General features: G+C 48.5%; 11 protein-coding genes across 11 annotated transcripts; 4 read left to right on the forward strand and 7 right to left on the reverse strand.

The window, feature by feature from the left end:
* Positions 1-237: 237 nt before the first annotated feature.
* F5891DRAFT_499442 (uncharacterized protein) lies at positions 238-1,984 on the reverse strand. The gene has a single exon (XM_041372037.1). It carries the CDS (start codon positions 1,520-1,522, stop codon positions 506-508), a length of 1,017 nt encoding a protein of 338 aa, XP_041223578.1. The 5' UTR covers positions 1,523-1,984; the 3' UTR covers positions 238-505.
* On the reverse strand, positions 1,660-3,411 carry F5891DRAFT_499369 (kinase-like protein). Its single transcript, XM_041372036.1, has 8 exons — positions 3,198-3,411; positions 3,073-3,149; positions 2,752-3,021; positions 2,610-2,693; positions 2,391-2,555; positions 2,190-2,338; positions 1,992-2,140; positions 1,660-1,943 (listed from the first exon to the last, which is right to left on the reverse strand). The coding sequence occupies exons 1-8, from the start codon at positions 3,253-3,255 to the stop codon at positions 1,864-1,866; spliced, it is 1,032 nt and encodes a 343-aa protein (XP_041223579.1). The 5' UTR covers positions 3,256-3,411; the 3' UTR covers positions 1,660-1,863.
* Positions 3,412-3,471: 60 nt separating this feature from the next.
* Positions 3,472-9,335, reverse strand: F5891DRAFT_1045504 (uncharacterized protein). Its single transcript, XM_041362252.1, has 6 exons — positions 9,106-9,335; positions 8,977-9,052; positions 7,342-8,910; positions 5,549-7,287; positions 3,783-5,526; positions 3,472-3,732 (listed from the first exon to the last, which is right to left on the reverse strand). Exons 3-5 carry the CDS (start codon positions 8,894-8,896, stop codon positions 3,796-3,798), a joined length of 5,025 nt encoding a protein of 1,674 aa, XP_041223580.1. The 5' UTR covers positions 8,897-8,910; positions 8,977-9,052; positions 9,106-9,335; the 3' UTR covers positions 3,472-3,732; positions 3,783-3,795.
* A 332-nt stretch (positions 9,336-9,667) lies between these two features.
* Positions 9,668-11,464, reverse strand: F5891DRAFT_1045506 (uncharacterized protein). The gene is made up of 7 exons (XM_041362253.1): positions 11,401-11,464; positions 10,955-11,343; positions 10,756-10,851; positions 10,684-10,699; positions 10,408-10,620; positions 10,267-10,320; positions 9,668-10,204 (listed from the first exon to the last, which is right to left on the reverse strand). Exons 2-7 carry the CDS (start codon positions 11,272-11,274, stop codon positions 9,956-9,958), a joined length of 948 nt encoding a protein of 315 aa, XP_041223581.1. The 5' UTR covers positions 11,275-11,343; positions 11,401-11,464; the 3' UTR covers positions 9,668-9,955.
* Positions 11,465-11,659: 195 nt separating this feature from the next.
* Positions 11,660-13,446, forward strand: F5891DRAFT_499530 (alcohol dehydrogenase IV). Its single transcript, XM_041372038.1, has 8 exons — positions 11,660-11,949; positions 12,010-12,303; positions 12,356-12,474; positions 12,524-12,561; positions 12,611-12,788; positions 12,840-12,912; positions 12,965-13,116; positions 13,165-13,446. The coding sequence occupies exons 1-8, from the start codon at positions 11,782-11,784 to the stop codon at positions 13,310-13,312; spliced, it is 1,170 nt and encodes a 389-aa protein (XP_041223582.1). The 5' UTR covers positions 11,660-11,781; the 3' UTR covers positions 13,313-13,446.
* A 1,306-nt stretch (positions 13,447-14,752) lies between these two features.
* On the reverse strand, positions 14,753-16,467 carry F5891DRAFT_1191315 (uncharacterized protein; the record flags this gene model as incomplete). The annotated part of the gene is made up of 5 exons (XM_041367437.1): positions 14,753-14,785; positions 14,836-15,366; positions 15,401-15,565; positions 15,616-16,326; positions 16,369-16,467. The coding sequence occupies 5 exons, from the start codon at positions 16,465-16,467 to the stop codon at positions 14,753-14,755; spliced, it is 1,539 nt and encodes a 512-aa protein (XP_041223583.1).
* Positions 16,363-19,006, forward strand: F5891DRAFT_499656 (uncharacterized protein). Its single transcript, XM_041372039.1, has 3 exons — positions 16,363-18,177; positions 18,229-18,377; positions 18,431-19,006. The coding sequence occupies exons 1-3, from the start codon at positions 16,614-16,616 to the stop codon at positions 18,977-18,979; spliced, it is 2,262 nt and encodes a 753-aa protein (XP_041223584.1). The 5' UTR covers positions 16,363-16,613; the 3' UTR covers positions 18,980-19,006.
* A 757-nt stretch (positions 19,007-19,763) lies between these two features.
* F5891DRAFT_1165145 (uncharacterized protein) lies at positions 19,764-21,687 on the forward strand. Its single transcript, XM_041365381.1, has 5 exons — positions 19,764-20,095; positions 20,161-20,381; positions 20,432-20,560; positions 20,614-21,123; positions 21,178-21,687. The coding sequence occupies exons 1-5, from the start codon at positions 19,866-19,868 to the stop codon at positions 21,594-21,596; spliced, it is 1,509 nt and encodes a 502-aa protein (XP_041223585.1). The 5' UTR covers positions 19,764-19,865; the 3' UTR covers positions 21,597-21,687.
* Positions 21,688-21,755: 68 nt separating this feature from the next.
* Positions 21,756-23,355, forward strand: F5891DRAFT_1240308 (sister chromatid cohesion protein Dcc1; the record flags this gene model as incomplete). Its single annotated transcript, XM_041369709.1, has 7 exons — positions 21,756-21,877; positions 21,933-22,185; positions 22,239-22,344; positions 22,402-22,518; positions 22,553-22,662; positions 22,715-22,807; positions 22,858-23,355. 7 exons carry the CDS (start codon positions 21,756-21,758, stop codon positions 23,122-23,124), a joined length of 1,068 nt encoding a protein of 355 aa, XP_041223586.1. The 3' UTR covers positions 23,125-23,355.
* F5891DRAFT_1129690 (uncharacterized protein) lies at positions 23,227-24,888 on the reverse strand (the record flags this gene model as incomplete). The annotated part of the gene is made up of 7 exons (XM_041364426.1): positions 23,227-23,555; positions 23,619-23,978; positions 24,028-24,108; positions 24,164-24,283; positions 24,405-24,581; positions 24,637-24,684; positions 24,741-24,888. 7 exons carry the CDS (start codon positions 24,886-24,888, stop codon positions 23,227-23,229), a joined length of 1,263 nt encoding a protein of 420 aa, XP_041223587.1.
* A 129-nt stretch (positions 24,889-25,017) lies between these two features.
* Positions 25,018-27,037, reverse strand: F5891DRAFT_1240348 (uncharacterized protein; the record flags this gene model as incomplete). Its single annotated transcript, XM_041369710.1, has 7 exons — positions 25,018-25,687; positions 25,752-25,943; positions 25,997-26,439; positions 26,487-26,581; positions 26,634-26,766; positions 26,830-26,910; positions 26,942-27,037. 7 exons carry the CDS (start codon positions 27,035-27,037, stop codon positions 25,147-25,149), a joined length of 1,581 nt encoding a protein of 526 aa, XP_041223588.1. The 3' UTR covers positions 25,018-25,146.
* Positions 27,038-27,164: the final 127 nt, after the last annotated feature.

Genomic DNA, 27,164 nt, shown 5'->3' on the forward strand with positions numbered 1-27,164 from the left:
GTAGTCAGACTACTCCCCTGTGTCTATACATATATACAGCATCCATGACGACTCGGAGCTCAAGGTTTCTTCACCATATATAACCAGCTTCACGCTATTTAGCTATTGTATCATTGCTCTGCCTTCCGCAGTAACGCTTTCCCTTGAAGTGCAGCAGGAGCACTCTTGTACTAGAATATTGTACTGTTTACATAGAGGAAAAATAAAATTTCCCACTACTGGAGTAACTAAGTTTTCCTTGATTATGCAATGTCATCGGGGTTTCGCTCCTGGCTTCAAGCTTCAGATTCAGACCTTGCCTCAGAAAATTAATGTTGGAGTCTATTATGAAGAAACACTTTATTAACAGGAACTTGAACGCCCTTTGCTGTTGTACAGTGTAGAATGCGTCAAGGTATAGGAGCTGACCCCAAGTTGCGACTCCGCCAGCGTCGTGCAATAGGTTCACTCATAACCTCGATCCTCGTCTAGCCTGCAGTGGACTGGCCGTGAGCAGACTGCAGTGCTAGCTTTGGAACTTCTGATGAGGAACGGTGCTTACCATATGGGAGGCCTTGTTATCCTTTGTTAGAAGATCGTTCAGGCATCGAACCACAATCCCTACACCTTCCTCGACAGCATTCCTCTCCGATTCTCGCACTCTCCCCAGCACTCGATAGAATCGATCTGGGTGCCAGCGGAGGAGAGCAGCGCGTATCCTCTCTTTCGGGGACTGCTCTGGGGAATGGGCCGTCGACAAAATAAATGCCGCGATTCCCTCCGCAGTGATTTCACTTGGAGTCAGCGGAGGAATAAGTAGTGGCCACGGGATATCACGGAATTTTAGAACGATTCCGTCATATGCAGCGGATAGCGCTACCCATCGCAACTCGTACACATTCCAAGCATCCATTGTTGCTCGTTCCAGCCTCGCCTGCTCCCTCATCACTCTTTCCTTCGCCCTCTCAGCTTCCCGTCTTCGCTCTTCAGCAATAACATGTCTTTCGCTGTCTCTCCGCTGGCGAACGCGGGCTTGGATTCGTCTAACTTCGTTTTGTATCAGGCGGTTCTTCTCCTCCTCGCGCTCCCGCATTCTTCGTCTCATATCTTCTTCATATGACATCCACCCATGCGCTTCCACCTCGTATTCGTATAGGAATTCATCTCGCATTCTATGTCGAAGTTCCTCCGTTTCCGCGGGCTTCATCCAGTGGCGCTCATGGGTTGGCCGGCTTGCCAAGTGGATCTGATCGTTCACCCATTGCTCTGTTGGGTTCTCATGTCTGCTATGCATGTAGTGCTCCTGCTCCTTGACGCATGCCAGCGCGTGAGGATTTATGCGTTTCCATTGGACAGGACGAGCGCTGGTATAATCATGTGGACAACTCCGATCTTCATGCCGCGGAAAGTGTAGTCGGGATGCTGGTGATGGGGAGACCGGTAGCTCAGCTACTTTGGCACACCTGTGTTGGGGAAGCGAATTAGGATGGTGAGGACTGCTAATTGCCCTGGGGCGGATGTGATGTATGTAGTCTGAGTCCATTATCTGACGCAGGTTAGATTGGAAGGACGTAAAGATGAATGTGGTGCGTTATATCAGTTTACCACCTTGACCTGACGATAGACGCGAGTGAGGGCGTGTAGAAAGCCTGGAGTAATTGAACATATCCGAGAGCGTGTGTTTACCTCGTTTTCGTTTGGGCTGAACACGTTGCCACTTCATTGGACTTTCCTGTTTTGATGCAGTCACCGCGTGCTTGAATTCTGATCACATTCTCCAGCATAAGTGTCTTGACCCTAATAGTGACAACATCGTCCGATACACAACTTCCCTACAAGCGTGAGATCCAGGAGTACACCTACATAAATAACTCCCTAGTTCCTTTACATAGAGCAGAATCCAGAGTCGTTAACGTACTCTGCTGAGTCTCCTTTAATTGATGCTGCCTCGAGTCTGACCAGATCTGTATATAGCTTGAGAAGAGAAGCACAACGGAAATAAATGTGCTTACTGAAATATGGATGGGCTTGAGCCTCCCGTGCTGTTAGCCGTTTCTGATGATCATAACGAAGTAATTTGTCAAGAAGGTCCAGTGCCTCTGACGTCACAAACTGCTGGTTTTCAGCATTAACAAAACGTGCCCAAGGCTGTCTTGGATAACTGGAACGAGATATCAGCATTGAAATGCGTGCCAGCACATGCCACTGACGAGTGCAGAAGGGCTTCCATGTCTGTTTCAAATGGTATATCATATGTCTTCAAGTAGGCATCGAAACTGTCAGATCCTAGAACTCTCATGATTTTCAAGAGTTGGTCATTATTATCCGAACCACGGAAGAAATGTTCTTTGCGAAACAGCTACCGAATAATTAGAAGAAGGATATGAGCGAAACGCAAAAATGTCACGCACCATCGAAGCAAGCATGCATCCTATGCTCCACAGATCAAGGCTGTAATCGTACAGCTTATATCCCACGAGCAGCTCGGGCGCTTTGTAGTACCGTGAACCGACACGAATATGATAAGCTGTCCCAGGATGATAGAATTCAGCAAGCCCCCAGTCAATGACCCGTAGCTGTATTTCAAGTAATCAGCGATCTCATCGTCATGGGGCAAACGTGGAACGTACTTTCCGGTGTCGGTGATCAATCATGACATTTCCCGGTTTCACATCACGATGCATGATTCCTCGCGAATGCACAAAATCCAAGGCCTCGTGAATTAGCCTTAAAAGAAGCTCCTGGGGTGATTTATGAAGTCACGGAACATACCTTAAGGAGCTGGAAAGTATAGAACTTGATATCTACCTCGCCAAGGATTGGATATAGCGATTTCCACTCCACATTATCCACATATTCCATGATTAAGCTGTGGTATCTTGATGAAGGATCTTGAACGACGTCAAGAAGGGCAACAACATTTGGACCTCCAGTGAGGTTGCGTAAAATCTTAATTTCACGGTTGATCTTCTTTGCAGCTACAGGCTTGAGTACTTTGATGATACATGTCTCGGAGTTAGCGGTATCCAACCCTCCGAACACCTGTGAACTGGTTAGCTGAAAATCCGTGGAATATGTCCACAAAATTCTTACCTCGCTATACTTCCCGCCTCCTACACGATCGACGATCTCATAGCGGTCGGGAGAACTCCACTCGATTCGGAAATTGTCTGTATAATTCATGCGGTGGCAGAACTGGGAAAACAGAGTTTACTCACCATAGTCATACCACGAGCGTCCCAGTTGTGCATTCGCACCGGCATAGATACGAGCCATGACCTGTCTCTCAAGGGAAAGACAAGAACTGGGACTTGACACGAGGCAGTGGATACGTCGTGCCCTACTGGGGCATCTAGTCAAGTAACTACTTAAAAGATTCAAAGTGGTGAACACTGGACACTGGACAGCCGCCTGGCCTGATCACGGACTCGGAAGCTTTTGAAGCCGGAAAAGGCTGTTTTGGCTGTTCCTTTACGAAGATGGACTCGTGGCTGTGACACATCAACACCATTGATTTTTTGCATGTAATACTCGAGCTTAGTGTGGTGCTTTCCTTCCAGAATGTATCATGAATTCAAATGTGACTTAAAGACGAGAAGATGCGGTAATGATAGTGGACGATATAGCAATAGTGATGTGTAGAATGGAAAAAGCGGAACGATTGAATGTACATGAACGGGATGCGTGAGATATAGAGAGAACAGATATGGAGGAACAGATTTCAGAAGGGAGATCGGGAACAAACACGAGACACTGGGTAAAAGTTTTAGTGGTCGGTATATACGACAAAGCAAAAGTCTCACCGAAACAAGACTGTCATTGTGAGCCGTTAGCATCTGGCGTGCTGACTTGCAGGTATGCCAGCAAAAGGGCGATAGAGCTATTTTGCTGGCAGTACATCGCTAAATCTTTTCCTGACCAGTATTGATCATCCGACCTGAGTTGCGTGTCAGGATCATCTCCGCAATCGTCGCTGCTCTCGTGAGGGAAGCCAAGGGTGTTGCCTTCCGACTCCATCTTTCCAGGTCCATGGCGATGGTACACCTTGCTCCGAGACTTTGAGCGCACTGGCTCCGATGTACAGTTCACACCGAGTCGAACAGATGTTTTAGATTGGTCGCGGGCATGAAGGCCGGATGAGGTGAGGCGCGCTAGTGCGTGGTCAACTTTGGAAGGAAAGGGACTGGTGTCGCCCAGGGATGGCTTGAGTAAGGTATCTTGCAACACCTTGAAAGACATGTTGTACGATGCTTTATAAAACCGAGCCGTCTGCGGGGACGGCCAATTTATGCCGTAGGGATGGTCAGCGGCTACGACAGAGGCATCAATTTCCCGTTTGAGCGAAACTGCCCACTCGTGGCGAACAACAGGGTCGGTGACACTGAACATATATTTGCGCTTGGCCCCATTGTGATCCAAAAATGCCACCTGAAAGGTGTTACGCATGAAAGCGCGCTCCACTGCTATAGTGTAACTCTGGGCTAGGCCAGCATATAATAGGGCATTCGGACCTGACCGCAGCATGGACATTGTTTTCAGTCCAAAAGCGCGCCCCGTCACCCGGAAGGAAGCTTCTGCCGACTTCGCAAATGACAATACAGGTGGGTCAAACACCAAATCGTGCCCAAACAACTCAATACTGAACTGCGGATCTGGTTGTGGGATACGGATGACGACTGGCTCTGACTGAACCCGGTAGGTGAGCCGCGGAGGAAGTGTGCGTTTGAAGGTGACAGTGATCTCTGGTGGGCCGCCAGACGTTGAGTTGCGCGCCTGGCACAGGCGCTCACGCCGGATGGAATCATAGACATCTCCCAATAACTCATCCGACAAGCGATTGTCATGACGTCGGAAAGCCTCAAGGAAGTCTCTTGCAGTAATATTCCTTTTAGGATGCCCCATCTGACCCGGCTCATGAGAGATAGCACCATGCAGGACGTCGTTCAGCTGCACGATGGCTCTCGTGAAGCGGTAGGCCAAATCTTTGTCGTAAGAAATGTGGATTGCGTTTGCCTCATACCACCGATTCGCGAACGGCTCGAGAAGAATGTCGAGAGGAGTGATACCGTGGCTGCCCCGTTCCGGGATGTGAATAGACTGAAGGAACAACCGGAGGGCTTTGTCCACCCTCATTCCCATAAACCCAAAGGCGTCAAGATAATGCTTGAGCACAACGCGGCTTGTACGCCGCGATAAAAAATCACCGAGCTGCACCCTGTCAATATGTGGGGTTCTGAACAGGAGTTGCGCAAGTGCAGCAGGATCGTCACGATGATCCAAGCTGCTGAAGAGCAATGTGACTGCATTATCCGGGTCTATGGAGAACTGTTCGACAAAGGCTTGTACTGCAGGAGTTCTTGGGATGGCTCTCGAACACGGCTCCTCACGCTCGCTGGTGAAGCAGAGTTGTCGCAGCAATACCACATTCTTGACGGTGAACTTCCGATCAGCAGGATTAGGCTTTGTCACCTCGAGGAACGTATCGGAATCCTCAGCACGAGGTTTGGCAATGACGAGAATGTCGTTGAACAGGAAGAGGAAGCGATCCTTGCAGATATTAGGAATTCACGACCTGGAAGACTGGAGAACATCGTAGAAATCTTCGCGGAGGCTCATCAATGGCAGATAGCCATACCGGGCTTCTTGAACCTCGGCCCAGCATGTCATTCAAGCGTTCTAACAGTACGCCGCCTTTCGCAGGGTAATTTGAATAATGCGAGGAAGTGTTGGACGAAGAAGACTCGGATGTTGTGAGATGGGGGTAGTCGGATAGTGAAGACCAAGGCTCAGGTGTGGTAGATGGAAATTCAGGGGGAGAAGGGGTTGCCGGAGTGAGAGGTATTAGGGAGATATCTGTGGCAGAGTATGGCTGACCGTTAGGCCTAGCGATTTTACTCGCTCGCGGCGTCTTTTGAAGCTCGTCACGGATGAAGCTGTCGTTTGGACTGGTCGGAGAGAATTCACCATTTGCCTTCTTTAGCTGCCCATTGCCAACAGAGCTACGTGTTTTATCACGATCAACATCTACCCATTCATCTTGGAGCTCAGCGGACAAATCATTCTCCTTCCGCAATCGGAATAGGTCAGAGAGTGATGGCTTCTTCGACGCTACTGCGGGTTTCGGTTCAGGACTAGACGTCGGAGGCGAATTGCCTACCGGCGACTGTGAAGGCTGGGGGAACAACTTCCTGGCACTGAGCCATCTCCGGACCCCATCTCGGTTAGTTGGAAGGGATTTCAGCATAATGGAGGATGGTAAGTGGGGACTGCCATGCTGGTAGTGGTCATGAGAGGATGTGGATGCAGAGGCAGAAAGCGGTGGTGCTTGAGCCTTGTAGATATGCAACAGGTGGGTATCTGATGCCTGGTGTGTTAGCTTCCTGTCCCCATTTATCTCGGGAGAATTAGAAGGGGTGTTACTGGAAGAACTCGATGGCAGCGGTATATCAGCCTCAACATGATGCGACAGAATGATATCAGGAGTAGACGAAAAGTGAGGTTGACGGTTCCATTGCTCTTGCAGCTTCTTGATCCCGGGGAAAGGCATGAGTTTTTCGTGCGTATACTTCGCCAGAGGATCAGTGGAGGGAGTCATGGGAACGGGGGATACCCCGCTGCTGGGAGGAGCGGTTTGGATCAATGAATGTACCGAAGTCGACGCCGAGGATGGCTGGCCGTGTGGGTATGTAGTCGAACTGATGCTGTCGTTCTTATCAATTTTTGGACTTGGAAGACTCACTCCACTCTCCCGGCTGATGCTGGAGTCAGTGTGCTGTCTTCTCTCCCTTGTCGCAATCGAGTTCGTCCGAGACCGGCGCCCACTACTTGAAGCACTCCTCGTCAAGGAGTGGACGATCTTGCTCCATGTGCTACCTTCGCGCCTGGAGGGAGTCTCTGCCCGGACTGTTTGAGGATCGGTCGACTCAGGCTCAGTTACAACCGGAGATTTATCGCTGTGCATGCGAATAGCTACCGAAAGCCGCTGAGGGTACTGTTGAGAATCCGATTCATCACTGTTACGGAGCATGGAAGCGGTGTTAGACAGGTTGGCAAATGAGGAGGGTGTCGGCGAAGTGAGTGCGGGAGTAGGCAAGGGAGACGTCTCCAATTCCACAACAAGTTCCTTTGAATCCGATGATGCGCGAGATGATGGTTCCCCGATCTGAGTATTAAACCCTTCTCTTGGCGAATCCGGAGGCGGATGGTCATCTTCATCTTCGGTGATTTGCTGGGCCGGCTCATCCTGCAGCAGTTCGTCGTCCTCTTCCTCTTCTGTCTCTTCGTGCACAGGCATGGGGGTTTCCGGCACTACCGCGAAACGGCTGAGAGGTATCCTGATCAACCAACACAGCTAGAACTCACCTGGCTCTGCCACCCAACTGATTTCTCGGTTAAGACCATCATGATATGGAGACCGTCGAAAAGCTTCTGTTGGGAAAAATTCCTCCTCCTCCTGATCGCGTTCCTCCTCCTGGTCAGATGATAACGATATCTCCTTATGAGGTCTAGCGAAGGGACTAGAAGGGAATCTGGCTTGCCGAGACGGAGTCCTCTCAAGATGGGGGGCCAGGAATATCGGTACATTCGTTACATCAAGAAGTGGTGAGTCAGTGGAGATGTCTGATGAATGGGGAAGGCGAGGAGAAAGGCTTGGATGCGGCCGACTCGGAGCACCTGGTAATCCATAATACGTCGACTGTGGAGGAATTCGGTCTTCGTCATCTGGATCCTCTATCAGAACACTCTCCCGTCTTTTTTTGGCAGCGTGATCAAAGTGAGTGGGTGGCACAGCTCGCACAGGAGTGGATTGACGGCTGGAGTTGATGGTTTCGTTGAGGTTGATGCTTGGGGTTGCAAGAGGATATATTGGTATCGGGGGTATGGGAGTGTTGGAAGATGTGCGCTGGACGTTGGGAGCTAATTCATCGGGTTGAGTTTGAGGGGTGTTGGAACGGTTTGGCGTGGCATCGTTGGTCGAAACAAGATCGGATTCATCTGTGGTCGACACCACAGGGCGATTAGCGGACTGACGTTTTGAACGTCGTCTCTGGCGTCGCTTTGAAGGACTGAATGGTCGAGGATCTTCCTCTTCTATATCCGTCTCCTTTATCATCCTCTTGTTCAGTTGAGCCATCATAAGCTTCCGAGCAGTGCTACGTTCGCTGCTTTCCCCACCAGATACAGTATTGTTCCGACCGAGTTTAGTGCCAGAAGGCGGAGGCGACATTGCTGGAGATGGAAATGTTGAATCCATTAATTCCGTGCCACCCGTGAGCTTTTGTAATGTGCTCTGTAAAGTTAGCATGCGGGCTGCACCTGCACTATTCGATCGTTGAAGCCCTTGACGTGACACCAGAGCCTCCAATGTGGGAAATCTTGGAATAGGAGAAGAAGCACCAGAAGGTAGAAAAGGGTTCTCTGCCGTTAAGAAACCAGGTAAAATGAACGGAGAATTGGGTAACGGATTAAGATGGGAGGGTATTGGTGCGAGAATTGAATGTGGAAGGTATTCAGCTCGCGAGGGTGGTGAATCGTCAGGAGAAGAATCATTGCTGGGCGTAACAGACGTTGGCAAAGGAGACTGAGGAGGTTTGAATTTTCTGAGATCCTTGGAGCCCCTAGAACGTGAACGAGAACGTGAGCGGCGTTTGCGGTTTACACTCGACGGCTCAGGCGAGCCTGGGTTCTCTTCGGGCTGTACGATCGGCTTGTAGTCGCTATTGGAAACGCACTCGGGGGGTGTGTCCTGCGATGGATCCTGGACATCATCATGCAGGGTTTTCTCGCCTTCGCTAACAACTTCATTGTGCATCTGGGGTCGCCTTCCATTTTTCAGTCGTGGTAAAGATGCAGCGCGTTTGAGCTTTGCAACCGCATTGGCGCGTTGTTCAGCAACCGACCCTGGATCATTCTCCATGCCCGGGAAGAACCCTAGAGCATAACAAACCATCGGTGCACTTAAATTTTTATGTTTATGTGATTTTAGAAGCGACTCACGTAGTTTGTTGGCCGTATCCGACCCGGAAGGTTAGGGTACGCCTCAGTAGCAAGAATATCTGTTGCAAATGACAGTCTTTGAAAATTATCATGGGTATTATTAACGAAAAAAAAAACACTGAAACACACCTAATACTTGAGCTGAGCGCTGAGCGCTGAATGTTGAGGAAGAACAAACGAAGAGAAAGGCTCTAAACTGCGAGAGACCGAATGTGGCGGAAGTACTTGTATACACGTGACTAATAAAAGCTTCCGGAGACAAGGCTGTGGAATAATATACGGACACATAAGTGTTGGAGTGGCCATCTGTCTCAACTATCTATACAAAGGAGCATTAGCTGCCTCGAGGAGTCACGGCGACTGTTGACTGCGCTTCTTCAAACAGTTAGTTAGGTTAACGCGGCGAATGGTGGACCATCATCGTTCGTAATTTTCGCTAACACATGTCGTCCCTGTCAAAATCGTCACCTGTTCGTGGGCTATTCGTGTGCTATTCCCAGTTGATGGGGCGTTGATCTGCACCGGAAGATCATTCTTTGTCAAAACAATTATCGTCGATAAGGCACGCGCATCGTGTTCTGCATCGTGGCTTCATCTTCTAAAGCATGTAGCAGTGCATTCCTCCACGTTTATGCCTTGTGTTTATAACTTTTAGTTAATCTTTTTCAAGGCATGCGCCTCCTGGGGTAAGCTTTGCTTCATTTCAACCTGGTACCATGGGGAAGTGCAGCTTGTTCCATGCGGTGAGAAATACATCGTCGTTTATTCGGACCAAGTTCGCTACAAAGATCAGGTCCATTGACACGCATTCCATATCCGTGGCCTTCTCAGTAGTTGATGCTTACGCAAAGGAACGTTGTCTCGGCATCTTCGGAACGTTCGCATCCCTCGACCTGAAACCTTCCAAATGCAAACTGATATGAACATGCGGACCCTTCTATCAATGCGAGCTCGTATCCGCTATAGTGCAACAGACTCCCTACTCTGTTTCAGACGTGACTTGACCTCGTATCACTGTCCAAGGTGGCCTGGAAAGTTCGAAACCTTCACCGATCCTCGCGTACATATCACCACCTAAGCGTGACACGGCCCGAAGCTTAGCGGGATCAACGGTACCGCTTGCAGTCAAAACGGACTCTCTGATATGTGTCCGCTTTATGAGGCCCAAGACCAATGTGTTTGTGACCTCGTCCGAATTGGGCGGACGAATCTCGTAGGAATGGAACAACTGTGAAGCCGATGTCATTAATAAGCTAGCATGGCAAATAAAACAACGAAGTGCATGCCTACCTCGCATTCAAAACTGATGGCACTTTCTTTGACCCATGGGGGCCTCACGTCTATCTATGTAAGGGCAAGCATTGCGGTCAATACGTACGCGAACGACACATGGTCAACAACCGCTGCGGCTGCTAAACGGAATGGACTTACGCTGGCAGATCTGGTTAGACCACTGATGTCCCACTCGTCGATATCAGCAGGGGCGTCGACAGTTGTGATATTTGCTGCTTCTATGAATGGTTCGCTGACAATGCTTACGGTAAATTGTTTTGTCGCGAGTATATTTTCTTTGGTATCTTTTGACTTCCCAGTCCGCGGAGAATGAGAGAAGGAAATGCTCAATAACGGCGGATTGTGCGCGACCTTTCAGGTGCCAGCAGCACAACCAAATCAATTTCAAGGCATTCAAAAAGATGTCCGACGCACCATGGAAAAGTAGCTGTACAATGAAGTTAGGTCAGACTGGTCGGCTAAAATGTGCTGAAAAAAACTCCCCTGAACGGAGCAAGGTTAGGTATCCCATCGGAAGACGTGCTGGACACAAGCGCGATGGGGCGAGGCACGATGCATGAAGTCAATAAAGGATATATCTCCCTGTCAGCAGTTCAAGTCAGTGACATGCGAACGATAAGGTTAGGTTTGAGAAGCAAGAACTTCTGCTACCACTGTTTGTACAACACTACACGAGGTCGCGTACCTTGGCGATATGTCTGAGAGGTTCCAAGTCTTCCAGCCTTTCTCTTCTTCTGCTTTCCACGACTTTCCAGGTTCGACATGGTCTGGGAGGCCCTGTCTCAGTTGCCAATTGGGGTTTGGTGGGCCAGTCTCGCGGAATGAGGGGGCAGAGTTAAACGGCTGTCCAGAGTTCTGGGTGGGTTCGTCGCTTCTGTCTGACATAGATGAGAATAGCTGGATCCTGGAGGCGCTATCTCTATTGTAGAAAGTACTAAGTCTCCTGGCCGTCGGACGCAGTGGGGTCAATGTGGGTAGTCGACGAAACTTGTGCAGGTAGCTCATGGTTGCATTATTTAAATAATTGCTACCACCAGTACTTAAGTTGCATGCGCATATGCATACGGTCGTTCACTGTCGTGAGGATTTAAGTCCACTCGATGGAAAATTGTTATAAAAATAGACTGTTACCGGGCCGAGCAAGTCGCAGGCCATGTCCGCGGTACCGTTTCACCCGGCAGGAACTTGTCAGATAGTGGTTTTCGCCAAGCGGCACGTTATGTCAATTAACGGGGACGGTTCGGCCATATCAACAACTAAAGGTTGACACAACTAACCTTGTGCAAATCGATTCTCGTGCCAGCGAGCTGCGAGTGCACGACTTGCCAGTGGACTCGGACTCGTTTCACATGCGCCGCGGCGGGCTGCCGACTCAGTGAGTACCGATATCGATAGTGGCAATTGTCGCAATGACAGTTATGATATGGCGATTATTTATACGGACTAAACTCCACCGCGGTTACTACTCACTCACTCATAGGAAATAAACATTATTAATACCTCTTATCTACCATGACGACTGTCAATGACACAGTGCCAGCTGGGTCTTACGCATATACTAACACACTTGAGGGCATTTACTACGGGCCCAAGTGCGTTGAAACCGCACTCCCAAAACTTTTGGACACTCTTGGAGCCAAACGAGCGCTTATCGTAACAGGAAAGTCTCTCCGCAACAAGGTGAGTTGATGCTTGAACCACTTCAGATTTGTCAATCAATATAATTGACTCGGAGCGTAGACTGGTATTGTGGAGGAAATCGAGAACATCTTGAAGAAATACAATGCATTTGGTGCTACTTTCTCGGAAATCGGGGAGCATACTCCTGAGGCTGGTATCGAGAACGGCGTTTCCAAGTTTCGTGAAGTCGACGCCGATATTATAGTGTCCGTTGGTGGAGGTTCTCCCGTCGATGCATCAAAGGCTATTATTTTCAGGCTGCAGCAGCAAAGAGCACAAGAAACATCTGGCAAAGAGCTGGAGTTCTTGCGGCAAATCGCAATACCAACAACCCTGAGTGCGGCCGAGTACACGGTAAGATCTCGAAGTGATATAAATAACTCACTTTCTCATTTAGATATTCTAGTGTAGCGCAGGTTATACCAATAAACAGGGTGACAAGGTAGCTATCAGTCATCAACAGCTTACTCCAGCGGGGATCATCCTGGACGCCGAGTTGACTCTTTCAACACCTGAACAATTATGGTAGATAATCAATTCAGTGACCCCGGTGTATGCTCACTTCGTTCCAAAGGCTTTCTACTGGCGTGCGTGCGCTGGACCATGCAGTCGGTAAGAGGATAATATACGATGCTTTATGCTTCTCAATATCTGGAAACAGAGAGTCTATACAGACCTGGAGTGCCCTTACCAATGAAAAGGCTATGCCATGCTGCCATCGCTGATCTTTTTCATTTTCTTGTATTATCAAAGAAAGACAGCGAAGATCTCGTTGCCAGGCAGAGGCTGCAAGTTGCGTCATGGATGAGTTTATGGCCGCGGAGGATCGAAAAGCCTAGGTAAGTTGTTTCACGCGGGTGGTGGCATACATTCAATCATTTCTTGTGAAGCTCGTTAGGATTATCTCACACGCTTGGTCATAAGCTCGGAGCAACATATGGGATACCGCATGGCATCACCTCAGTCAGTACACCCGGAACCCGCGTGTAGTTTCTTGATCACGATCTATTTCTAGTGCTTGACACTTGCACCGGTCGTCAACCTACAAGCGGAAATAGCAAGTCAAGAAGATAAGGAGTACCTTGCTGAAGCCTTACTATATCTCAGAGAGCCATCAACTGGGACTGTTGACGGAGATGTCAAGAAACTATCGTACATGATCGCTAGGCAAGTATCTTTTGCCATACACTCAGAATAAATTCTCAGTTTCCATAGCCTTGTGCAAGAGCTCGGACTGCAGAGGACGTTGAGCCAATATGGGGTACCAACGGCCGACATTGAACAGATCGCGGTCCGTGCAGTTGGTCAAGAGGATGAAGAGTTGCTTTCAAAGGTCAAGATTATTTTGGAGAGCATTTACTGATTCAAGTCCTGCTCGTTATTGAGTGGTGGATGACACCGATGTAAATATATGCACAAGCCTTACTCCACTATTTTTCGCGATGCCGGCCCCGAACAAGTTGAGGAAATTAAAGTGGGTGGTTTTTCTGTTTATTTTGGTGGTTCGGACAGCATCATGTCCATCCGTCGAAGGAAATGCAAAGGTGCGCCAGTGGTGCGTGATTGAAGTGCATCAACGATAGTGGTAGGACTACTCAGCCGATGGGCTCGTTTTCATGATTCCAGTTTACAAGATACGGGAAGACCTGGCAAAGATTACAAGGAAAGGCGGGCGCCAAGGGGTGGTAATACTATTCAAGTCCAGCATACGATGACGGTACCGATAGATTGGTCTAGAGTAGTCAGCAGGGGGGGAAAAGGTTAGACCCGTTTTCTACATATTTTGAACTGTGTTTAGTGTGAAAGATCATCGGAAAGAACTCAACTTATCAATACAATTCCAAGGACCCAATATAAGGGGGAATATTGGTCTGATCAAGTAACCATGAGTTGGCAATATGACGATCTTGGTTTGGTGCAGATGCGGCGGCAAGGAAGAGACTATTTCTTTTATTTTTTTGTATCAGCATAACAATTGATCAAGTCGACCTAGAAGCTTGTATGTAGTTTGCACACGGACATTTCTTCAGAGCAAAGCGGAGACGAGCTCGAGAGGGGGTGTCAATTGCAACATTCTCTTATCATGTTCTCACGCTGACATGTCACGCTGAGCGTCTTGAAGTAAAGCTTTTACAGTCATCTTGCAATTACCTCAACTTCACTCCTCCAGCAGACGATTCCAGGCCCAAAGCCTCGGTCACAGCTCGCTGGACTCGCCACGGGTTCTTCGACGATGTAAGTCTTCATGTCGCAGCAGATTCGATGCACCTCTGACCAGTTCAACAGACATTCCCCACCTTGACACAACAACCGCACCGCTACCATCACGTCCTATGACAAAGAACGTGATCAACCATCTTTTTCTCACCCTCTGCCCTCCAGAGCCATAGTATCTAACTACCCACACAGGACTCCCGTGCTGAACGTCATCATCGCCAGCAAGCCCATACTTCTACCGCCAGGGTCTCGAATGCCGCTGGTGCCTCACGCAGTAGCGTGCTACCAGCGGAGACGTTCAATATCGCAAGAGTCACCTTTCAGGCTCCAAGCACCAGTGCGCTGGCTGCAACTGGCAGTCCTCTCCCCCTGCCATGCGCTAAACAGGCTCTGGATATACGATGCTTCGCGATCCTCGCCAAGTGCTTCACGCGTCTCGCAAGCACTCGACATACGCTTCTCATTCTCACTGGGCCATTAAAATTCCGCTTTCTTTATACGTGTTTCTGTTCAATTGCATCCTCGACATTAACAAATTACTCCCACTACATGTAGAGCTTATGTTATGCCCTGAATAGAGCACGCTTCAAACCCCTTCCCAAATCTTAATGACCTTGACCTGTAGGTTTAAAATCAGATCAGGCTTCCTTGAGACAGGGAAGAGCTTACAAAGCGACCATCGACATGGAACGCGTAAATTCTGTTTTCATCAATCGATGTCAACAGCAGCTCATCTTTAGAATTGGATATCTTGCTCGACACAACCTCAACATAAGGCAAGGACGTCGTTAACGACTGTCCATCCAAGTCTATTGTAGATGGCTCTCTCACCAACCGTCCTAGGCCCTGCCCATACTTGATAGCTAATGGGCGAAAGTCCATCACACGCAAACTGTACTCCAAGAAATCATTACCGCCTGTTGCGTCAATTGCATGTTCCACCTTCAAGACTCGACTCCCAGTAGCAGAGTAAAAAATGTCTGGACAGTGCTGGAAAATACGAGTATTCAACGAGCCCCAATGTTTCCAAGGTATCGCCGTTGACCCCCCTTTAATGAAGTCGGGCTCGAAGAAAATCCTGGTAGAAATGACAAAATGGAGGGAAGGCAACATGTTCAGGGATATGATTCGATGAGTAGGATCTGATTTCCACATTTTTTGTGGCATCTCTGGTGGCGGCCTACTTTGTGCACCATCGTCCTTTAAGTTGGGAGAGGAAATGTGCACCGCGTACAGGTGCAGGCAACAAGAAGCATGCGAGCAACTGCGGCGCCTGAGACATATCCTCGATGGAATAGACCTTCAAATTGATGTCGACAATCGCAAGCAATCTACTAGTTCCAAGAAAATAATAATCGATTGAGATTTGACTTCCAGACATAGCGTCGCTGAGGACACTCTAAATAATCCATCAGTCATCGAGTCTTTCAATCGACAAGGCTCGCTCACATTTGACGTCGTCGAGTGCTGCCAGTCCCAAATCTGCAACCACCACAGAATCCTTACTGGATCATTGAGTCTCAGGGAGTGCGAGAGAGCCATAAGCCTCCCCAGACTCCGAATCCTCCAACGCTCAGCTTTTGGGAGAATGTTCTGGGGTCCACGCAGCTCTGGTAACATACACAGCGTAGTTCCAGCAGCTTGGGGGTGAGCACCATCTCCATCCAAAGGTAAAATGTCGATATAGACATCCGGCCCATCAAGAATGTGGCATGCAGCAGCGAGCAGATTTTGCGTCGGGTCCATGAGAATATCATTTAGCTGTGCATTGGGAACTGAGGACAGTGTATCTGAACGCCATACACAGTCAAACACTCGCTGTGAGGGGTCTTGTAGTATTGGAAAGATCTTGGAGATGGTCGGACCCCGTAGATAGTCATGATGATGCAGGGTTGGGTCGTCCATGAGGCAGAAATGCCCATTTGACATGAATGTCAGTTTCATAATGTACTTGTTTGAGACATCGACGTGTTCAATAGATTGAGTGTTCAACTTGAACCATGCATGAACTTTGTCCCTCAGGAGTTGTAGACACTCTGAGATAGTAGGAGTGTGGCTATCGAGAGGGAGATCAACAGGAAGCAGTTGTTGACCACTGAGTTCAACAATATATTGGAGCTCAGAAGATGACAGGTACGTCTGGTGAAGGTCTCTACATACCTGCAAGACAACTGTCAGTACATAGGGGTATCAGCAACTCACGGATGTACATCGAAGGATATCTTGGTAAGGAAGGAAGGACAGAATGTAAGCATGGAGATCAGCAAGGAACAGAAACTCGGGCTTCATACCCTGGTTCATGATAGTATTGGATGGCGAGATCAGTACATATCAGTATACGTTGAATCAATACTTATCGTGATATTGTTATAAGGAGAATCAACACCAAGCAACAAACACCGCAATGTAAGCCAACTTGAGTTCTGGTTGATCGCCACGACGACAAAATGCTGGAAAATACCACAGTCTCATCCCTCGTTGACATTGACCAGCTTCTAAGTGATAGAATCAGCTCTGCTGGCGTCCCTGTTGGTGGATTGCCGTGCACCTTGGACACCATCAAACCCCTCCTCAAGCGTGAGTTGGAATTCCGCATTATTCATGAAGGTGTCGGCAACGCAGTTCGATTGGATTTCGAGCGCTCCATTTTCAACCAAATCGTTCCTCGAACCAGTATTGAGGCAGAGAGCCTTGAACTAATCAAGTACGATAGACTTGTTGGACCACCTGCATACTCTAGCAAGGGATGGGTATTCAATCGCAGCAAACGAGTCAAACGGAGTGAAGACCTTGATTCAGATACCGACGTACCGCAGGACGATGAAGGCTCGGACACAGAGATCGACGCGGACATAGACTCAGAGGACGACGAAGAGTCAGGTGCAGATGATGGCGGTGGCGCGAAGCTCAATTATGAGGGTTCACTCGGATCGGCGATCCTCAGAGGAGATAAACTAGCTGAAGAGAGTTGGGATGACCTTGAATTTCAAGACGGGTCGAAGAAAAAACGACGACGGGTGCACACCACTGAGACAGACCTGCAGCGTCTCTTTTATACTATACAGTATCACTTGCGCAACACGCTGAAGGACGACATCCCCTACAAATTTGCGATGGGTTCCCGGTACTGGACTGCAGAGTTCTCTACCACTGCCATTCAAGACGAATTCAACGCACAGAAGCCCGATTTATCCCTGTTCGACTTCGCACTCCTGAAGGAACAGAAATCATGGGCAAATGTCCTGACCTTCGTGGAGCATACCTCTTCTGATCTTTCTAAGCATCCAGACTTACCAATATATTGGGGGGTAGCAATCAAAGCATATCTAATCATGCGAGAGCAACCATGGCGTCGATTCACACTTGCCTACTCAATCAGCGCCGATATGCTCCGCACACATTATTTCGACCGCTCCGGCGCCATCATATCCCTTCCTTTCTATATCCACAAGCACCCCGGCTCTATACGCCTCTGTGATGCATTAGCTGCCCTCACACTTCTGGATAGCCGCCACCTGGGCCTTGATCCCACTATTCACGTGTGTCATGCTGCGTGTAATGGCATCCATGACAATCTTGCAGATGGGGCGATAGGCTGGGTGCAAGACAACAAGCACAACGTCTATTCAATCATGGCTCTGCTGTGGAAGAGTCGTGGATTTTTCTGCAGAGGAACGGTCTGCTATCGGGTTAGAAACAAGGAAGGAGTAGAGTACGCTCTAAAAGATTGTTGGGTGGAGGAGTCGAAAAAAATGCACGAACCAACCATCCTGAAGACGCTCAAGGGTATTCCTAATGTCGTCGAACTTATTGACGACTGGGATGTCTATTACGAGGGGCAGCCTGATTGTACAGCGCGTATTCGCAAGGAATATAACCAGGATCAACGAGACGACACCGCATTCTGCAATAGATTGCACCGGCGTCTTCTCTTGAGCCCTTGCGGAGAGCCTCTCTCTCAATTCAACTCTAGAATGGAGCTGATCACGGCTTTTCGTCAATTTGTAATCGGTGAGTCATCGAATGCGCAGAACATAAACACGCTCATGATTATTTTTTTAGCTCACGGTGCAATGATTGAGAGACGAGTCCTACACGGTGACCTCAGTCCCAACAATTTTGTTATCTATGAAGGTACTGGCTACTTCATCGACCTCGACCATGCTGCAATTTTGCCAGTGGATACGACCAGCACTTATTCACCTGGTACTGTAAGTTTTTTTTCCGAAATTTGCCGTGCGTGCTGTCAATTTTATTGTTACAGGGTACTATGCCATACATTTCCATCCGTATTCTCGAGAGCATGATGGACATGACCCTCCCGGACGCCCACACCAACCTGGGTGACATTGATCCGGGCAAGGACACCAATGATGTTCAACGGCTGATTGAACACAAGCCCTCTGATGACCTGGAGTCATTGTTTTATATATTTTTTGAGTTTGTTGCGAAGTATGGGGGGCCGCGCGGTGAATTGTCACCATCCTGGACTCGAGACTCGCTGCCATGGGCGAGTGCCTATGAGGCCTTGGGCAAGGCCGATCTCAGAGGGCTTCTGAGCACCTGCTGTTTCACGAAAGTGGGGGTCGTCATGAACCCAACTTTTATGGTGAAGATGACCTCGGATTACTTCGCAGCGTTTAGGCCTCTCGTCCAACAATGGCAGACTTTGGTTTGCCTCGCGAACAAGCCCGAGGAGAGAGAGAGAATAGAGACCACTCACGAGAAGGTTCTCGAGATTTTGACCGCGTTTATCGACACCTATGTTGAAACCGCACCTACTACTAACCCTCAGCAGGGTCCGCTTCCATAGATCATCCTCCAATTCCCGAGGCAGGACCTTCGAAACCTCGTTCCACCCGGAATGTCAAGAAGTCTCGCTGAAAATATTTTTATCTGCCGTGTCCCTTGGCCGATTGCATCTTAGAGCGTTCTTTTGATGATTATTGATACATGCCTCGCACATATGTAGTACTGGATTTATGTACCATCTCCTCTTCTTCTCCTTAGCCATTCCCTCATGATAACCTTTTGTTGCGCGATTCAGATGCAGAAGAAAGGAGCCAAGGACAGCACTGATAGCACTGCTGCGGACGATATGGGACGAGATCATGCTTCCTATTGTCAATGTTTGTACTCCGTAGCAGATGCGGAGATTTCCCTGGGGCAGGTGGCGGTCGTGATCATTTTCTTATGCTTGTGAGTCCGTGGTAATACTATTCGAGTCTGACGGTACCGATGGATTGGTCTAGAGTAGTCAGCAGGGACCCGTTTTCTACATATTTTAAACTGTGATTGGTGCTGTGAAAGATCATCGGAAAGAAGTCAACCTATCAATACAATTCCAAGGACCCGATATAAGGGGTATTGGTCTGAGTAACCATGATCTTGGTTTGGTGCAGATGCGGCGACAAGAAAGAGACTATTTCTTTTATTTTTTGTATCATCATAACAACAATTGAGTTGTGACGGTGAACCTGGAAGGTAGAGAGTACCTTCTCAAGATGCGACTGGCATATGTAGTTAATTTTAGTTCTAAACTCCGTCTGCCAATCCGGTCGAACATATATCAAACCTACATCGCGGGGAAGTCACACCGTCACTGTCAAGGCTGTAGTGTTTCTGACTATGCCTGGTCCACATCCTTATGTGTATCATTAGACCATATCTCTATTGTCTCATTTGTGACAAGCCCAGCCATGAAGGCTGCAGCGAACCTTGAGCGCTGCTTGATCAGGGCTGTTCACACCGCTCCTTACACCGCGGTGGGCTCGACTCGGATAACGGGGTCCTTGGCATCATTTCCATTCATTTTGCCTGTTGTCTCCCGGTATCTATTTCCAAGGGGGTCTTTGCAAAGTAGAGTATATCATTCGGACCTACAGCGTCGTTATAGGGTCCCTACTCTCGTGCTTTCAGATAGTGTCAGGTGAGTGGAGACTAAACAAGGCACATCCAGAGTCCCGGACCTGAGGAGTACTGACGTGTTGCCAGGTCATTTACGTATCCGCCTACAACGTGCCTTGGAATGGCAATCCGACGAGTAAACTCGACGCAGCGAGGTTCACAACGTGAAGAAATGACGCAGGAAGGCATAAATCGTCACAATGACGCCCATGACAAACATTCGCATTCGATCTTTCACTCACATTCGCATGATGAACATGACCACGGACATGATGCAGAGCAGATAGTACAGGCGCTTCAAACTGCTGGTAAGCTGTGATCCCCCTGCTTAGTCGAAGCCTAGCTAATTATTCATTAGGTGACAGAGGGAGCCGAATAACCCTTATAGGGCTATTTGCCAACGTGGCTTTGACTGGCGCTAAGGGATTCGCGGGCTGGTATATGCACTCTGCCTCGTTGCTGGCAGATGCCGGTCACTCCATGAGTGGTCCGTGATTCCAACCAATAGCTTGGCTTTTGCACTAACATGATTGTTTCTAGATCTGCTCGGTGATGTTGTTGTCCTGTTTTGCTGGAAACTATCAAGGAAGCCACCTTCAGCACGTTATCCATACGGATTCGCCAAATTCGAGACTCTCGGGACAACTACCGTGTCACTGTTGCTTATCGGCGGAGCACTAGCCATCGGCTTCCATTCGTATCACCTCCTCGTAGAAGCACTGGCGACGACTGTCTCCACCATCCCACCCGGCCCGCTTCATAACCTCCTCCAACAAGTCACGTCTATTGCTTATAATGTTCCTGCTATAGGCCACTCGCATGGTCATACTGGCATTCTCGACCCTAATGCGGCCTGGTTCGCCGCAGTCAGCGTCGTAGCAAAGGAGTGGTTGTATCGAGTAACCAAGAAGGTTGCCGACGAAGAACATAGCCCAGTGCTTTATGCAAATGCTGTTCATCATCGCAGTGATGCATATTCGAGTTTCGTTGCCCTTTTCGCAATTATAGGATCGTGGCTATTCCCTGCATTACCCTTGGATCCTATAGGGGGCGAGTAATTTTTTACCAGGTCCTTTTTTCTACACTGCTTATTGCCTTCACCAGGGCTCATCGTTTCTTTTGTCATCCTCAAGCAAGGTTTAGACCTTTTTGGAGGCGCGTTCACTGAGCTTACAGATGCTGGCATTTCGGCGAACTCGCAACAAAAGCTAGCACACGCATTGGACCCTCTTCTCTCCTCCTCGTCCTCCTCGTCCTCCTCATCATCATCACCGCCATCCTCTGTCATCGGCAACGGTTTCCATGACACTGCTGAATTGCTTGCTGTCCGACATCTCCGAGCTAAGCGTGCAGGCTCCATGATTTATGTGGACCTTACAGCTGAGGTGCCGAGCAATATGTCAGTCTTGGCCACATCAAAGTTGGAAGTAAAGATCTCGCAGACGTTAAAGGAGGCGCGGAAGGAGATCTCGGAAGTCCGCGTGAAATTTCACCCTGTTGACACGCACGCTCATCAGAGTTGATCGCATTTATGTGAATGGACGTATCATCAGCATGTTCTGTGTTTTCCATACACTACATAGTTTTATTGTGATCTGTGCGTGACCGTTGCAACACGTGCGAGTGTGACAAACGCGTTAAGGTCTCCCGATGCCAAGTTTAAGACCCGTACGGGTACCACAATGAGTGAACTGGATCTTAGATTGTCTACAGCTACTGCTCAGGACACAGGTTCTTATAGGCTTTTGGAGCTTCCTCCAGAGCTGTGCCAAATAATTGAATCTGCTTCTGAGAAAACTGCTAGGTGGATTTTCCTCTCGACCGTCAACTACTATCTGATTTAAGACTGTAACACCCAGCCTCTTCATCAAAGGGCACCCGACTGAGGATGCGGTACTATGTACATTAGAAAAGACATATGCTGTCCGTTCTGTCGTGCTGTCTAATACCGTGCTGGTTGTGACACCCTCCAGATCGGATCCAGGTGGGACTGTGCACATCCGAGACCAATTGCATGAGATCTTGGAGCTGGTGCCTGTAGTACCGAAGTTGCATAAGCTTTCCATCCTGCTGAGGGACATGGAATATGATGAAGGAGATGAGGACAGGCAGGTGGGCCAGCATGCAGTGTGTACGGGGCATATCGTCTCATCCATGTTCACAAGGCAACCATGCCAAAATATAGCTACGAGCAGGCTCGTAGCGAAATACAGGCCAGCGAAGCTGAGTTCGCCCGCGGTCTGAAAGAGAGACGCATCCTCGTCCTTGAAGGTAAGAGCAAGACCCCCTGTGATGGTTGTTCGAGTCGTTATATTAATATTATTTTAGGGCAGCTACGGCCTATAGCCCCAGCGCATCTTAGCACTATTCTCGAGCTGCTGTTAAACTACTTGATATCACTGTCCCTCTCACACCAAGCTGCTCCGATCGAGGAGCTGGTGTCCTGTACTTGCCGATGAACATGAAATACCCCGCGCAGTATCGAAGCAGGTTATGTCCTGGTTTGGGGATGTAAAAGAAGGCCTCTGGAAAATGGACGTCGATGCGGTGATTCGAGAGCTTGGAGTAGGAATTCTCCGCCATCATAGGGTTTGTTTGTTCTTTTCTGACTCTACTCGCCGATATCTGACACCAGACTTAGCATAACCCTATCTCTGAGAACGAATTCCTCAAGAAATGGAAAAACGTAGTAGGGGACACTTTCGAGTGTTCTGTGAAGCTATCCCTTCTTTCGGTGCGTTGCTATGCTAACTCTTGGCTGAACTACAACGACATGATTTGTAGGGAGACTACCTTCGAAATCTGTCCTCAATCGGGGAGGAAGCGACATTGACCTACTTTCCATCTTCTGCATTACCGGTTGACCCAGCTGCAAGATTCGTTGAGCTATTTCTGACTCGCCAACGATGGAAACATGAGGAGATCCAGCATTTCCTACTTGACATTGCCGTTAACTCCAAGGAAAGAGACAAACTACTGCTCAAACATGCCAGAGCTCTGACTGATACTGAGGGGGTATGGTACACTGCGAGAGTAAGTTACAACAACTGAAATTTACAATAGCCTTATCTACAGGAGGCATGTATACGATCATCTACTATATGCCTCTGCAGTTAATATCCCTGTTGTATAGTTCACAACACCACGAGACAATCACTTCTTGCCTGATGCGCGCGTTTTTGCCTTCGAACCTAGACTCTTGATTGGCGAAGGATGATAGTCATCATCGGCATCCGAACCTTTCCTCTTCCGCTTCGTGCCCGTGGAAGTGGACGCAATCGCCAGCATTGGAGCGCTCGCGTCCAACACTCTCAACCCAGATTGACCAGTTATGCTATCAACGAAACTCCACAAGGCCTTTCCTACAAGACCATTGTTTCGAACGTCGCGGAATTGTTCTCGTATCCGTAAACGCATATGTAGGACGGCATTCGCTTTTTCTTCACTTGTGTGGTCGTCCCGAAGAAGGAAAAGGATGACGCCTGTGGGGCATAAGTAGAGCATATGCTAAACAAATTATTCACTTCTAAAAATATGATACATACCGACGAATACAAATTCGACGGGCGCAACGCGCTTGTCGACTTCGGTGAAAGCGGCGTTGAGGTCAGAATCTGTCGCGATGTGCCAAAACTCCGACAGTACATCGTTGATCAATCCCATGAACTTCGTTGGTGGTTTATCCACCCGCTTCAGCCATTTTTCTAGTTTTTGAGCTGTGGGAAGCAGGTGGTCTGGGAGGCCATCACAGCAATAGATTAACTGTGCAATGCATTGGAAGTCTCTTCCGCGTGTGGTGTCCCACTCGAGGACACTGGCTAGTCCCTTATTGTCTACATTCACATGACGCAGCTCGAGGTCCGCGATCCAGTCAGCCCATGGCGACGAAATTGCTTGAAGTTTCTCTGCACACGCCCGTCAGTACAAATCGTGTCATTAAAAGAAGTACAGCACCTGCAGCAGTCAATTGCACACCAAGCTGCACCCGCTGGAAGATTTCGCGCTCGATTTCAGGAGTCAAGTGATGATACTCAACTACAGAGAAACAAAGGTAAGTAGCTCAGAGGGGTGATACAGTCAAAACACGAACCACACGTAATCCTGGTTTCTGCAAACCGTCGTTTCCACTCTTCTGGTATTTCTAGGCGTGTATTCTTCTGCTTCGCTGAACGAACGAACCAATAGCTCTTCTTTGTATGCACGTCTCGATCTTTGTAGTTGAATGTTCAACATGAAGACCAAATATCGTCAAATATCACACTCACGAGGTATCTGTTAACGCTCGCGTAGCATAAGATACCAGTAAACGTCGCGTGACTACAATGAAGCACTCACCAGGCCGTCAAGAAACTTTTGTATTGATGTGAGCCTTTGTTTCCCATCCACGCAAATACGAACGGGCTCCCCATCGTCATCTTTGGCCACGGCAAATATCACAGGGGGGATGTAGAAGTTTCGAAAGATGGAGTCGATGAGACCAATTTGCTTTGTCTCTGACCAAACAACGTCTGCGTGCAGTGATTGTTCAATATGCGTCAAGTGCGTAAGGTTCTGTTAACTCGCCTCGTTGATAAATGGGGTTCAGGTCAATAAAGCCTTCGTGTATATATCCTGAAGTCGACAGTATGTAAGAGAATGTGCCACGAGTTGTGTGTTAACCGACGCACTGTGTAAATCCTGCGCAGAGTAGCTCATTGCGGACGGCGGTGTTAATGCATCTCTGACTTTGAACACGTTAGGGTCGTCGTCGTCTGACTGATAATCGTCGTCGAGTTCGTCGAGTTCTTTTTCTTGTGCTGAGTTTAACTCGACCATGGTGTTTGAGAAAGAAGATGACAAAGTCGACCAACTACACGCTAACTACTTAATAATTCATTGAGCAAATACATACGCGATTCAACCAAACCCGATCAACGGAACCAATCTTGCGAAGTTCGCGAAGCAAGTATTAGACGCGTGCGAATGTAGTGTTCCGGTAAATAGTAATGTATCTACGGTGAAGCAATTATGAACACATTGCATATATGTGCAGTCCAACTTTGGGGTATAAGGTTGTATCATGAACAGTATCCATCATTTCCACTGCCCAAACTCCTCGTCGTCATCATCGTGGAATGGATCCTGCGGATTCTGAGCCAGTGTCGTATCTGAGGAAATCGAGTGACTGTGTTCGTGTGATTGTTCGAAGTTCACTTCCTCACCTCGCATCAGCATGGATCCTTCTCCAGTGACACGTGTCGTGTTTCCAGCTACGTGCACACCTCTTGGCGTATGTCCTTTGCCAACTTGGTCATCCTCATCCTCGCTAATATCTCCCACTTGCCATAGCACTGCCCGATCCTCCTCACCTTCTTCTGTTTTTCTCAAAGCTTGCTCTTCGTCATCGTCATCGTCTTCATCTATACGATTGACTTTTGAAGAGGACCGAGCAGCCTTGCGAGATGACAAGCCAGACAGCGCAGTGGCAGCAGGCGCACGAGTCGATCGTTCGGGTTTTTTATGTGTTAGAAGGACCACGCCGGAGATAAGGATCATTATTGAGGCGAAGATCAGGAAGAGTACCCATGGCTTGTAGGCATCAACTGCGTTGTTGAACACTAACGAGTCCAGAAAACTGGGTCACAGATAAGAATAGGTGTAATTGAAACAGGGAAAACAGGCAGGAAGAATGAACATACCCAGTTGCAGTATAAACGCCGTAGAAAACTGGGACAACGAGAGTGGAGTCATAAACCTTAAGTCCACGGTTTAGACAGATGATCTGAAGTACAGCCGTGATTACGAGTAGAATGATTGTGAATATGGGAGCTAGATGGCCAAATTGGTTTCCTGGGTTCTCGTGCGACAGGCTTCCTGTGAGTAACTTCACGCTAATTCTAAGTCAGAGAAACGCAAAACCAGGAAAGAGACAAAGGGAACCCACGTGGCTTTGGCGAAAACCAGACATCCTCCAGCAAGTCCACCCCCACAGCACGCCCAACCAATTCCAAGCACCCATGCGACTTGCGTATCATCCTGAGGCGCAGTCCAAGTTTCTAACTTTTCCTTGACCCATAACATCCATGCATTCCAGTTGTTCTTGACTTTTCCAAGGTAAGTAGTGCTTGATTCGTGCGACCTCCGTGTGCTCATGCCCGCAAAAGGTTCCGAGTCCAAGTCTGACCGTGCAGCGAGAACATCATCCAGGGAACTGGTGAAAATGAGGACGAGAATGAGGGCCACGGACATGCAGAAAAAGAATCCAAGCCAACCACCACGCTGCCATAGAGCTGTGAGATGGTTGACATCCGTTTCTGTTGACAGACCACTGTTGACACCTCCAAAGGCAACGATACCGATTACGCCGAGTACCACGATCAGCGTACCCTGAGTCTGGTTAGCGAAGCGTGCAAATAGAGTGAGAAGGAGCTCACATAGATGTCTGTTTGTGTGACTGGGGTCCCAATTAAAAATCTAGCGAATAGGAAATTAAATATGAGAGATGTAGATCCGAGAGGGGCGACATATTCTGAAGAGCTAATCATCAGGAAGGGATGGTCTGAGAAAACAAGTCAACGTGCCTGCCCTCATATAATCCAAGGCAAGCGTGCTTCCTATGAGCTGGGATAGAATATATAAAACGATGCCTAGAAGCCATAGCGGTCGTAGCCAGTCTCGCCTGCGGGCTGACTTTGGAATGGTGCTCGTCCGCACCTGTAAATTGGGCGTATCAAAACATAATCATTGATTGAGTCGTGACACGTCGTAGAAACTCACATGATCCAACTTTGTGATATTTAGACCAGCAGCATTCAGAATAGACGCAAGCAGAATGATCGCCAGTCCAATTATGAACGCCTACTACTGGACTGGCATGATGAGCAGAAACCAGGTCGGTGGCGGATGGTTCTGCTGTGGCCTGAGCGATAGTACTGGTGAGAGTGGGAACTGAGGTCGTCAATGAAGTTGCTGCTGACTGTGACATCAGGCGCTGGAAATTAAGTCAAGCACACCGTTGCTGCGGTCGTCGTAGAGTTCGTTAAAATTGTAGTCCTTGTATATAGCTATTGGAATTTGGCTGACAGTCAACTGAGCGCTCCAGTGACGTACAA

The sequence above is a fragment of the Suillus fuscotomentosus genome (assembly GCF_016647785.1).
Source record: "Suillus fuscotomentosus strain FC203 chromosome Unknown F5891scaffold_42, whole genome shotgun sequence".
Taxonomy (NCBI): domain Eukaryota; kingdom Fungi; phylum Basidiomycota; class Agaricomycetes; order Boletales; family Suillaceae; genus Suillus; species Suillus fuscotomentosus.

Coding starts and splice junctions, on each gene's coding strand:
- F5891DRAFT_499442 (XM_041372037.1), bottom strand. CDS start 1,522: ATGGACTCAGACTACATACATCACATCCGCCCCAGGGCAATTAGCAGT.
- F5891DRAFT_499369 (XM_041372036.1), bottom strand. CDS start 3,255: ATGGCTCGTATCTATGCCGGTGCGAATGCACAACTGGGACGCTCGTGG. Junction 2,694..2,751: donor ATACTTTCCAGCTCCTTAAG/GTATGTTCCGTG, acceptor CTAATTCACGAG/GCCTTGGATTTTGTGCATTC. Junction 1,944..1,991: donor TCAAGCCCATCCATATTTCA/GTAAGCACATTT, acceptor AGCTATATACAG/ATCTGGTCAGACTCGAGGCA.
- F5891DRAFT_1045504 (XM_041362252.1), bottom strand. CDS start 8,896: ATGGAGAATGATCCAGGGTCGGTTGCTGAACAACGCGCCAATGCGGTT. Junction 7,288..7,341: donor CAGTTGGGTGGCAGAGCCAG/GTGAGTTCTAGC, acceptor GTTTCGCGGTAG/TGCCGGAAACCCCCATGCCT.
- F5891DRAFT_1045506 (XM_041362253.1), bottom strand. CDS start 11,274: ATGAGCTACCTGCACAAGTTTCGTCGACTACCCACATTGACCCCACTG. Junction 10,852..10,954: donor CTCTCAGACATATCGCCAAG/GTACGCGACCTC, acceptor AACTGCTGACAG/GGAGATATATCCTTTATTGA. Junction 10,205..10,266: donor CCATCAGTTTTGAATGCGAG/GTAGGCATGCAC, acceptor TCGGCTTCACAG/TTGTTCCATTCCTACGAGAT.
- F5891DRAFT_499530 (XM_041372038.1), top strand. CDS start 11,782: ATGACGACTGTCAATGACACAGTGCCAGCTGGGTCTTACGCATATACT. Junction 11,950..12,009: donor GAAAGTCTCTCCGCAACAAG/GTGAGTTGATGC, acceptor CTCGGAGCGTAG/ACTGGTATTGTGGAGGAAAT. Junction 12,913..12,964: donor TACCGCATGGCATCACCTCA/GTCAGTACACCC, acceptor ATCTATTTCTAG/TGCTTGACACTTGCACCGGT.
- F5891DRAFT_499656 (XM_041372039.1), top strand. CDS start 16,614: ATGCTGGAAAATACCACAGTCTCATCCCTCGTTGACATTGACCAGCTT. Junction 18,178..18,228: donor TTTTCGTCAATTTGTAATCG/GTGAGTCATCGA, acceptor TTATTTTTTTAG/CTCACGGTGCAATGATTGAG. Junction 18,378..18,430: donor GCACTTATTCACCTGGTACT/GTAAGTTTTTTT, acceptor TTATTGTTACAG/GGTACTATGCCATACATTTC.
- F5891DRAFT_1165145 (XM_041365381.1), top strand. CDS start 19,866: ATGAAGGCTGCAGCGAACCTTGAGCGCTGCTTGATCAGGGCTGTTCAC. Junction 20,096..20,160: donor GTGCTTTCAGATAGTGTCAG/GTGAGTGGAGAC, acceptor ACGTGTTGCCAG/GTCATTTACGTATCCGCCTA. Junction 20,382..20,431: donor ACAGGCGCTTCAAACTGCTG/GTAAGCTGTGAT, acceptor ATTATTCATTAG/GTGACAGAGGGAGCCGAATA.